This window comes from Centroberyx affinis, unplaced genomic scaffold (assembly GCF_046629955.1).
Source record: "Centroberyx affinis isolate AG114_WGS23_722 - 3 ecotype Tasmania unplaced genomic scaffold, CSIRO-AGI_Caff_v1 ptg005304l_1, whole genome shotgun sequence".
Classification (NCBI taxonomy): Eukaryota; Metazoa; Chordata; class Actinopteri; order Beryciformes; family Berycidae; genus Centroberyx; species Centroberyx affinis.
Window position 1 is genome coordinate 103276 of NW_027282644.1, and position 12227 is coordinate 115502.

General features: G+C 42.2%; 1 protein-coding gene across 4 annotated transcripts in view; it reads left to right on the forward strand.

Annotated features, from left to right (window-relative positions):
* Window positions 1-12033: 12033 nt before the first annotated feature.
* dgkb (diacylglycerol kinase, beta) overlaps window positions 12034-12227 on the forward strand; it is a 63190-nt gene continuing 62996 nt past the window's right edge. For all 4 annotated transcript variants that reach the window (XM_071546524.1, XM_071546526.1, XM_071546525.1 and 1 more), the window contains exon 1: window positions 12034-12103. In XM_071546524.1, coding sequence (XP_071402625.1) covers window positions 12034-12103 — 70 coding nt within the window. The remainder of the gene's footprint in view (window positions 12104-12227) is intronic.

Consider the following 12227-nt stretch of genomic DNA (forward strand, 5'->3'; position numbering starts at 1 on the left):
TCCGCCCACACTGTTTGATTGACAGGTGATCTCTGATCTCTGAGCGCTGAGCAACAAAGATTTTGCCTAAAGCACAAAAACAAGAAAAACTCTTTGCATTTCATTTTTTTTTATCTGGTTTTATCACTACACATCTGTTTCATCGTTGTATAAATAGTTAAACTAAACTCACTTGATACATCAATTGAAGGTCTTATTTGTCTGTGTGCTTCCCTTTTCCTCATAACATGGCAGATGGGAAAAGCGAACAAATGTGATTTGTTCCCTCAGTGCCACAGAATGTTCCAGTGACTCATGTTATGATAATGGTTCGGCGCTCTGCACCAACTGTCTACATGGGGACAGAGTGGAGTCTCACCGCCGCTACACACACACATGCATGGATGCACGTGCACACACACACACTCACACACACACACACACACACACACACACATTCACACAAGACAGACCTGCACATACAATTACTGCAAACTGTCTCTATGATGTTCAATCACTATATTTTTATATGTCCTATGTGTGATCTACTGGTTGGTGGTTCTCAACCTTTTTCATATCAAGAACCCCTAATTTAACCCCATTTGATGAGATTTTGTCCCTCGGACCCAAATCTGAGAATATTTTTATTGTTAGATATGATTTTGTCCAGAACTCCATGACTATCTGTATTGTAGGGAGAGAGATAACAGTGAAACTATGATCAAAATAGTCAGTCTCCTACATTCTATAAATGTTCTTGTAAATGAAATAATGAAGTTTAACGATTCATTAATTTGCTAGGGACCGCCTGGGATGCCCTCAAGGACCTCTGGTGGTCCCCGGACCCCACATTGAGAACCACTGATCTACTGTACGTTGCCCTGGCTCCAGTGTCTGAACAGTAAACCAGAGGTTCAGCTGATGGATGGACGGCTGCACGAACCGACAAATTAACTCCAAATTCCAAAATGAGATATCTGCCGTGTGAAAAATGGGACACTTTCTCTGACCGAAATGATTGCTCACATTGAGCATAAAACTCACTGGTTTGATTTATGTTGAAGTTATTAGTTATCTTCAGCTCCTTCCTTACAAAATAACATTTCAGAGGATGTAATCATCTCTGCTTTTAAATTATTGAACGATAAGTATCGGCAGACAATTTTATGTCCAAAATAGATATGTGGCATTTTGGAATGAAACCCTGAATACGAATATGAATGCGAATACGAATACGAATATGAAACTTTATTGTCCCTAATGTGAATATTTGCCTTAAAAAACATGACATAAAACAATATACATAAAAACATTTTTCATACAACAATACATGCATCAAAGAGAAAAATAAATCAATAAATTAATAGAAATACTGAGCAAAACTGCAACAAAGTCTCAGGAGCTGTATCCCTGTGCCAACCCAATTTACCTAGTTTCATTTAACACACTTGGGATTTCTTGTAAATTTTCTTAATAACCCTTGGTTGTCTATAGCATCTTCCTGGGGGTGAAAGGTCGAATTCGCTCTGCAGTAGGTGAGAGGGGTCATTAATAATTCTGTGAGCTTTACCTTTTATGTGTTCTTCCTACATGCTACTCTGCTGCCTTTGTGGGTTCCCTTTAATTTTGGATGCCATGTTCAGTACTTTCTTCACCCTTCATGTATGAACGGACACATGGAGGGACGGATCAGCGGCAGTGGTGGAAGAAGTACTGAGATCTTTTACTTAAGTAAAAGTAGCAATACAACAATGTAAAGATACTCCATTACAAGTAAAAGTCCTGCATTCAAAATCTTACTTCAGTAAAAGTACATAAGTATTGGCAGCAAAATGTACTTAGAGTATCAAAGTAAACGTACTCATTATGCAAACTGTCCCCATTTAGAGAGTTATATTTTTCATAAATTATTGGAATATTAATACTGATTTATTGACATACATGTACATGTAAGCAGCATTTTAAAGTTGTCAATGTGAAGCTAATCTTAACAATTTAGCTATACTTTAGAGTAGTCTAATCTATAACAATGCTATTTTATAGTTATTTTATAAAGATGATCAAATGTTTGAAATATAAAATATTGATCTGAAAAGTAACTAGTAACTATAGCTGTGAAATAAATGTAATGGAGTAAAAAGTACAATATTTCCCTCTAAAATGTAGTTGAGTATAAGTACAAAGTAGCATAAAATGGAAATACTCAGGTAAAGTACCTCAAAATTGTACTTAAGTACAGTACTTGAGTAAACGTACTTATTTACTTTCCACCACTGATCAGCGGTTACATACACCATAACATAACAGGTAATCACACAGACCACACAACCAGCTCTTCTCCTAACCTGCAGAGATTCCCACTGAGAACGGTAGAGATTCCTACACTGCAAAAAAACGTCCATCTTAACAAGTAATTTAGTCTCATATTCAGCCTTCAAATCTTATTTTTCTTAAACCAAGAGAAAAATTCTGCCAGTGAGGAGAGATAACCCCACTTCCAATGCAGTTTCACTTCTTTCAGGAATTTTCCAGAAATGACTGTCAATATGTTGAATATCTATCAAGTAAATGACACTTGATTCTACAAAATTCTTGAAACGAATTGTTTTGCATTGGAAACAAGTGAAATTATCACCAACACTTAACACTATTGGCAGATTTTTTTCCACTTATTTTAAGGAAATTAAGATTTTAGGACTCAATAATAGACTAAATGACTTGTTAATTGTTAAGATGGAATTTTTTGCAGTGTACAGGATTATTTGGGGGATTTATATAGGAACATCAGTCTCTTCACACTTGATGCTCCTTTGCCTCTGCCTGGGGACGAAGTGAGAGCGGCCCAGCTGTCTGTTAGCTAGCCAGCATCAATCTGCCTTCAGCCCCACGGGAAGGCAGACCCAGGGTCAGACTGTGTAGAGGCACTGTGGACACGGCCTTATGTAATGGTCCCGTTATGATACACAGTGTCCCATACTAGACTCCGCAGTCGGGCTGCTATATATAGCACAGGAAGACAGAAGTGGGGTAGAGATGACATGTGCACTGGAGCGCTGTCACAATACGTTGAAATCTGTGGAGTGACAGTGTTGCCAGCTCTCTTCCAGGGAAAGCAGCTATAGGCTCCTCAAACAGTAGTTGGAAGTTGACAGATGATGTCGTATACAGTACTAATTTACATATCAATATATTTACTACGCCCCCGCTCTTAGCAGAGGGTGGGGGCTAGCTGTGTATGTGAAGAACTGTGATCATCACATCTCTTTGAATTAGACAAGCAAGTAGCCAAGTCTACTGCAAATGTACCTGCATCTGGAGTCTTGCCTGGGTCCAGACCTTTGAATCCGCCCACTCCACCGAGTTGACTGATTCCGGTCTGACATCATGACATGAAACAGCGGTTTCTCGGTTGAAAAATGATCGGTCCACTGAGCGCCGGGGGGGACTAACGATTAGCCAATCAGCACCACGGGCGGGACTAACGCCGTTGTCAAACTGTTGTCAAGCGTTGTCAAGTTGTGCGCCGGAACCAAGGAGGAGTAATAACAACAATGGCGACCACTATAGACAAGATAGACGCTGCTATCGAGGCTGTTCTAAATCGATTAAAAGTACCAATTACTTTGAAATCCGAACAGCACTCTGCTTTGAAGGCACTTAGTCAAAGGGGAGATGTTTTTTTCGCATCAGTGTCGACTTAAAATGACGTTAGATTCAGGCGGATACGTTGGTCTCTAGTGATTGGTTAGAGAAAATCGAATCCCCCTCCCCCACGGAAATCGGTTAGAGTGGAGGCAATGTCAGACTGAAGATGGAAATGGAGTGGAACGAGTTGACAATTCTGTCTGATATCAGGCAACTGGGAGTCAACATTTCTCCCCATTGGTCCGAAAAAGTAGTAGCTAGACTTGTTGCTAGTCACTTTGGAGAAATAAAGTTGCCAGGGGGGCTTGGCAACAGTGCTTTGCCATTTCAACTGGCAAACTTTAATGGAAAATGAAATAGAGCCGCACTGAAATGCTACAACACACCACCGTCAAAATATAAATAAAAAATATGAATGGTGACTTTTTCATTCATCCGTGACCATGACAGTCATGATCTTGGAAGGTCAGCTAGGCTAACTAGCTAACCTAGATAACTTAGTATGGCTAGATCACATTTTTTTAGTTAGTAGCAGAGTGCTATGCTTCATAATATTAGCTTCCTCCTCTCTTACCTCTTGCCTTTGTCACTGGGCTTCAGTCAAATGTTACTTAGGCAGAAAAACTGTGGTTCTTTGGCTTCGCCCACTTAACTGAACCAATGAGATTATTTCTGCCTCCAGAGCAACTAAAGCTAAACTAAAACTCCAATCAGTGCAAGAGGACAGTGCAGGAGATAGACAGTTGACTATACATTTCACTTTACTTATGCACAAATTTTTTTTTATCTCAATGTGCATTTATGCAGTGTCATGCAGTATGTTGCCCATGAGGCTGCCTAACCATATGGCCTAACCCATCTGTGTCTGATCCACATACATGACGACCTCAAGAGATCTCATGATGATGCGTATCTGATGTAGACACCAGTGATTGGCTCTTGGCAGACAGTTGCCCCTGGCAATAGAGTGTTTTCATCTGCGGTATGACTGACGTGCATCTTTCAGATCATCTTCGTTTGCCGTCATCTGCATTTAAAACACTGTCGCCTAAACAACATGACCTGGCATGCTGATGAAGCTCAATGCAGTGAATTTGCACAGTGAGGCTGTCGTGAAACACGATCAGCCATTGTTGCTACTGATTGAGTTTATTTTGAGACAGGATGATGCCTACATTACCCATCATCAGTGAACATCCTATATAGAATTACACCAAATTGAAATAAAAGTCCAGACTCATTAAACAGTTTTTATTTGATTTGAAATAACTGAATATGGGATTTAATAATTGAAGAGTGTTGTTCCAAAATGAGATATCCGACATATGAAAAAATGGACCCCCACTCTGAGATTTTTAATTTTACTGATTCTCTATAATTTCGAGGTATTGATGAACTTCAGGTAATGATATATTTCCCAAAATGGATAATGTTTTGGAATAGAATTATTCAATTGTAAATCCAATGGGAGTTGAATTCCCACATGCATTTGAAGCCTTTAATGATGGGTTTAGTCCTGGTCTGCAGTAGATAAAATGTGAAAAGATGGAGTGCAGATGAAGGCTCTGCGTCACTCTGAGGAGCAGATGCCCTGCAGTAACCCACTGCCTCAGTCACATGTGAAGGACATGTCAATACTTCAGCTGGCTCTGCAGCTCTGACACAAATGTAAACACCCACATGACCTACAGAGGCAGCCTGGAGGCGGCACTAAAACACAAATACTATTGGCACACAGGTCAGTCACCCCCCCACACACATACACTCACACACACACACATACACACCCCATATCTGGGTCATGGTTAGGCCCATTCTTCATGAAATTCAATCCATACTGAGGCTTGTGGGTCAGATGAACTGGTAATTATGGGGGAAGCTGGGTGAAAGGTGTGAGCAATGGCTGCCATTATGTAAAGGTGGGCTGTCAAATTAATTGGAGGCATTGGGTTTGTTCCAGTAAGCAGTATACCTGAGGCTGAAGCCTTTTCCTCCCAGGGCCAGAGCGAGAAGGCAGAGCAGCAGGGCAGAAACTGTTATTTCGTAATGTTTATGTATCCTCTATATCCTTTTTGCTCATTACATACGCTCCATTTTAGCACGGCTCTGCTAGAGATTCATACTGTACGGTGACACACATTCACACCTGGGAGCTGTCTTCTTTTCAGCTACTGAGCAGCTCCACTGAGCAGCTGGGGGTTAAGCACCTTGCTCATGAACACCTTGACAGCAGTTGTTTGGGGAGAGAAGAGTGTTATTCATTCACTTTCCTTGCCCAGATTTTCCCAGCCGGTCTTCGGCTTTCAAACACGACACCATTATTAAGAATTAGGGCATGTTCGGAATGATTTATTGAATGTCTGTGTAGATTCATTTCAGTCATCCAGGTAGTAAGATGTCCAAAAAATAAAAACAAAATAAGTCTTCAATTTTAAGTCCAATGGATTTTGTTTTTTGTGTTTTTTTGGGACAAAAGTCTGGAGCTCCTTTAGTGCTTTACTCCTTTGGTTCAGGTTCGTTTTGCCAGGTGAGAGAAATGCCATTCAAACTCAGGTGGCACCAAATAACGACACAGAGACACCTGAAAATGTGAGTCTCACTCCTCTAACAAGAGAACTGTGGTGCGGTTCGTTAGGCGTGAGAGCATAATCCCAACCAACTGCAGGAAACAACCCCAAACGCAAGGGATTATGGGTATAAGGAGACAAATGTTAACATCTTATAGCCAGCAGTTCCTCGTGCTTGGAAAGCCTTGCAGAACAAAATGAAGTCTGGACCGATGCTCATATTCAGCTGTTTCTTCATGTGTTCTTAACTGGTATGAACACCAGAGGAGGGAAATTAGAGCAAAGACCTCAGTCCATCAAGCTTGCTGTAGGATTCCAAGGATATCATTATCAGCTCTGTATTGCACTCAATACAGCATGCATTGACATATACATTTATTAAGGCATTTAGCTGATCCATTTAGCTGATAGTGAGCAGGAAGGAAGGGGTTCAGTGTCTCGGGACCTTTTGACCGGACACATGGCTGTCAATGGAGACACTGATGGGATTGAACCTGTGACCATTCGTGTATGGGACAGTCTCTCTATCCTTTAAGGAGAGGGGGTGATAGGGACCGCTTACTGCTACAAAGAAAGGCCTTTTGGATCCACTCTCTGCAGACAGAGTGTCCAGTGGGTCTCAATGAAGAATTACTGCTAAATTGTTTTCTGTAAAGTGGGCGTTTCTAAATTGAGGAGCTCTTATCTTCTAATGTATTTTGTTATTGGATATTGTATTTTCTCTATATATTTGCCGCTTTATATTATATTGTTACTGTTTATCTTAATTTATCACACGGTTGCTAATTTATGGATATTGGGAATTCCCCCCATGAGAGTGGAAACGCTAATGAAGTGTTAGTACTGAAAGGCGTTCCTCAGCTTGCTGCTGTGCGTATAATAAACTTTTGTAATAATTAATTTGGTTGTGTGGACATCTCTCTATCCTCCCATGCCACTTGGCCACTTACCCTCTGCTTTCTCTAATATGCTCTGGGATTTGTTTTTTTTAAAAGATCCATTGCACATTTTATCTTCAGTTCTTATTTCCTTAACTTGCACTTTGATAATTTTCCTCGCTACTGATTGCTTGTCATGTGGATGATCTTAGAATTTGAACGTCGATGCGTTCGATGTTTGCTCTCACTGTACAGTACATCTGTCTGGATAAGAGTGTCGGCTAAACGCCTAAAATGTCAATGCTACTGTTCTGAATACTAATGATACAGGCCGTCTTGTTGCCATGAACACAGCTGCTGTACCATTGTTTTGAATGATGTTGATTTGAGAGGTCTAATTTCTAAACACTGTATATACAGAATACAGGGTAAAGACTTAACGAAACTAGAAATTTCAGTATTATTACATCTTTCATTTTAAATTTTTCAAGCAATTAATTCGAATTTTTCTTAAAGCAATTAATTCGAATTTTTCTTAAAGCAATTAATTTTTCAAGCAGTTATTCAGCATCTTTCTTCTGTCAAGCCAACAGAGACACCTCAAATGAACTGGACATTTTGAACGCCAGCCCCTCCCCCCTTTTATTCCTATTGATTACAATTGTAACTGGCCAGTCTTGGCTCTTCCCCCACAGATTATTACACCTGATTCTGTCTGATGATTAGACTTCCCTTTTCAACAATACCTCCCTCCTCCTCCACCTCCACCTCCTCTTCCTCTGCATCCCCCTACTCCTCCTCTCCCTCTCCCCTTGCTCCTCATTTCTAATGTTTCCTCCTCTTTCAGTGCTTCTGTTTCTTGCTCTCTCTCTCTCTCTCTCTCTCTCCCTCCTTCTTCTCTCACTTCCCATCAGCCCTCTGGAGAGGATTTCCCACAGGTTGCTGCACTTACCGCCTGCCGTGTTGAATGCTAATGCGGCCGGCCGATGCGATGCCTGCCACGGTAACCGGAGTAGTGACGAGAGGAGGAGGGGGGGGAGAGAGAGAAAGAGAGAGAGAGAGAGAGAGAGGGAGCAGGAGAGCTCAGGACCTCAGGCTTTGCAGGGGAAGGAGGAGGGAGGGAGGGAGGGAGGGAGGGAGGAGGGGAGTGACGTGAGCGAGCGGGAGTATGAGAACTGATCATTGCAGACCAGCGCTGGATCATTCTGCTCTCTCTCTCTCTCTCTCTCTCTCTGTCCCTCTCTCTCTCTCTCTCTCTCCCTCCCTATCTCTCTCCCTCTCTCTCATCACTCTCCATCCCCGGCACTGCTGCTTTGACCAGCCACTCTCAGAGAAAAACAAACAGTGCACCATCCACATACTCATACACTCACTCACACACACACACACACACTCACACACACACACACAGCGTAGAGGGCTGCTGCCACTGCTGCCTCTCCTCTCTCTTACACACACTACACACACTGCACACACTACACACACTACACACACTACACACACTCCATCTAATTACAAAACACCCACTCTCGCCCTGCAGTTGCGAGACGATTCAGAGGAGGAATGTGACTGAGGAGTGCGTACGTGTGTGAAATCCTCTGCCTGGACGGCTCCTCCCCGGCTCTCGGCGCTTCACCTCGGCTCTGCAGCAGGTGAGTGGCGTGTTGATTTCACTCACGTTTTCACCCATTTGCTCCGTGCCGTGGGGTGTGTACAGCATGTCGCAGCAGCCACGGAGGCATCAGCGGCGTCTCTGGTGAGATCTTGTCTCGACTCGGCGGGGGTGTGTTGCACATGGATCCGCCGACAGAGAGAGAACCCCCCCAAGCTGCTGAATCCCCCCCTCACTGCACCACTGAAGAACAATGAAGCAGGATTGTGTGTGTGTTGACAGGATGCCAGCTGACTGAAGTATTGTAAGGGGTGATTACAGTGAGCTGCATGCGGACTGTAATGTCAATACCACCTTAGACACGCTGTACAGTGTCAGGACCTGTGTTACTTAGGCTTGCTTTTCTGCACATTTGTGACAAAGCAGGAGATCGTACAGCGGCAGCTCCTTTTCCGCTGTCTGTGTGAAATGTTAAGTAAAGACGCTGCAGAGCACTTTGTAGTTTGAGCTCAGGCGGCAGATCAAAGTTTATGCGAGGGAGGCTGATTCCCACGCACTCAGCATGTCAACACAGCAGCACCGGTGGCTGCACATTGTGTCGACTGCTGCTTTCCTCTTCCATGTAGCCTATACAATGTAACTGCTGCTCTGGTGGTATTTTTTTTTATAGCTTTCGTTATGTAAGAGGCTATTCATGTAAAGGTTCTTTTTATTTTGTGGTTTAATGTGTTAACAAAGGGCAATTTGTACACATGCATGCACGCATACACATTCATTCATGCATGCGTGTACGCACACACACACACACACACACACACACACACACAGGTGGACACAGGTGAGTCCAAACTAAATTAAACACATCTATACCTCTCTACACATGGATGAATGTAGGTATTTAGACATAGGCACACACACACACACACACACACACACATGCATGGATTCACACACTCACTCACTCACTCACAAACACACACACGGACACAGGTGAGTCCAAACTAAATTAGACACATCTATACCTCTCTACACATGGATGAATGTACTGTATGTATTTAGACATAGGCACACACACACACACACACACACACACACACACACACACACACACACACACACACACACACTGCATGGACAGATGACTCTAACCCATAACTCACACATACAGGCCCATGCCCCCCTCCAGATGCCACGGCTTTCAGTGGAATCTATGAACAAAGATGTGAGACAAATCTTGCATCCACACATGACACTGACATAAACATACAAATACACTCTCTCACACACACACACACACACACACACACACACCACACCTGAAACCTAGGTCGTATAAATCCCTGAGACAACAGTGGAGAACAGTGATGCTTCCCTAATGCCATACACTCACTTACCTATACTGAACTCTGCTAGAGTTAAGTATAGCTCATTAACAGTGACAGTACGCCACTGTGCTTTAGCTCTGCCTGACACATTACATGCACTAAAGTTAGACTGATATATCCGGGATATATGGTTATTGCCTTTTTATTGGATATCATCGATCATCTGCAGAAACCTTTTTTATGCCCAAATTCACTGCAAATTACTGCAAATGACAGCGTTCACTGTCTTCCATCGGTAGAAAGCTTTTCATGACTCTTGGACCAAGCCGATCAATTCATTGTGAAATGTAAAACTCAATTGTTTTCTTCCAGAAATGCCATTATTGACGTTCTATTCCCCTCTCCGCGCTGAATCATACCCTCCTCTGCCATATCTCACTCCTCTACTCGCTCTAATATGCAGCTCTCTCGAATAAAACACATTTCTACCTATTCTCCTCAGTTCTCAGTTGATGATCATTCGAGGATCACATAGGAACAGTCTTTTACCTCTACTGTCATGGCATTACTGCTCTGACCCCCGCACTTCTTAGTATTATAATTGCTTGTAATGCTGGTGATCAAGGGATTTAAGCTTGTTCTACTGTTAATTGCATATTCATTGTAAGTGCCTTTGGATAAAAGCATCATTGAAATGCCTAAAATGTAATGGCAAATGATATGTGTGTGTAGTGTGTGTGTGTGCTGTTTATATGCATCTCAATCACAAATATTCCTGTATATATGAATTAACAGGATATTCCAATTATGACAGAAACAGAACTTACACAGACTGCTAAAACCATCAGTGAATGGGATGGTGGATAAGAGTGGCATTTACTCACAAGAAACAGGTTTCTAATAATCAGGATATGAGCTTGTGGTCCTGTGTAGCGATGGAGCATGGCAGTAAAACTGCCAGGGTTGGAGGTTCAATTCTCACCGGAGCCATCCATGACTGTTTTAATCACAGGCTTCCCTCTCCCTGCTGTTATGGAGGACAGAATGGGCCATGATTTTAAATTATTCATAAATACAAAAGCAAATATATGTAAAGAAAAAAAAAAAAGAAATGCATAGAAATCTGGAAATAAATATATAAATAACAGATAGCATAAATGAATAAATAAATGAGTAAGACAATGCATTAAAAAAAAAGATCTATATAGTAATTTATTTCCCCATTTATTTATTTCTGTATTTCTTCCTACTGTGATAATGAGGCAAGTGAGTGGTGTTTAATATACTATTGGTCATTGTTGTGTAGAATTGCCTGATTGCCTCATTTTATTTTTTAACTTTTATTTATTTTGTATTTATTTATAAACATATCTATTTATTCATGTGTTTCTAATTTCGGCTGATTCTGTCCTCCATACAATACAGGCAGGAGTTAAATATTATGCAATATTCCGTCTTACACTCGCTGACAAACTTGCCGGTGCCAAAATGACAAGTCCTTACAACAACAACAATGTGAAACAGTATTTATTACACGGAGATCAAGAAACAAGTTTTGGCTGTCGTTCTGGCTGGCAGCAGACTGTGTGGTGAGGAGAGAGCAGCAGAAAGACCAGCAGCCAGGCAGGACAGAGCGAGCCGAGGTGGGAAATCTGGCACGTCCAACACGTCAATATTACAGGAGGCAAGGCCAAACGACTGATTTCCCTTTGATATTTATTTCTGACATTTTGCATAATGAACTGCTTGGCTTGGTCTCAGGGTCATGTAGGAAACTCCATTGCTTTTAATTGCCATAACAAGCATTTCTCTCTCTGTGTCTGATTCGACCACATATATTCGGTGGGTGCATTGACTCCAGTTATTGCGATCGATATCATGTTCAGGGCCGTAGCGTTAACAGAGAGGTCCGATGGTGCTGGATGTGTGATGTAATCAGTGGGCTTGTTTTCCAGCGTGTGACGGGCCAGTGTGTGTGCTGCTGGCCGGGGGATGATAGGCAGGAGGAGAGAAGAGGCCTGAACACAATGAGCAGCCAGGACAAATGGGTCACACTGACCCCCGCCGAATTCTCCCTGCTGCAGGAGTACGCTCAGTGTAAGTAGGAGGTGTGCTTTTGTGTTTGAAGGAGTCTCTGTGTGTGTGTGTGTGTGTGTGTGTGTGTGTGTGTGTGTGTACTGTATGTGTGAGTGTGTGTTTTTGAGAGTGTATCCCTGGTGGA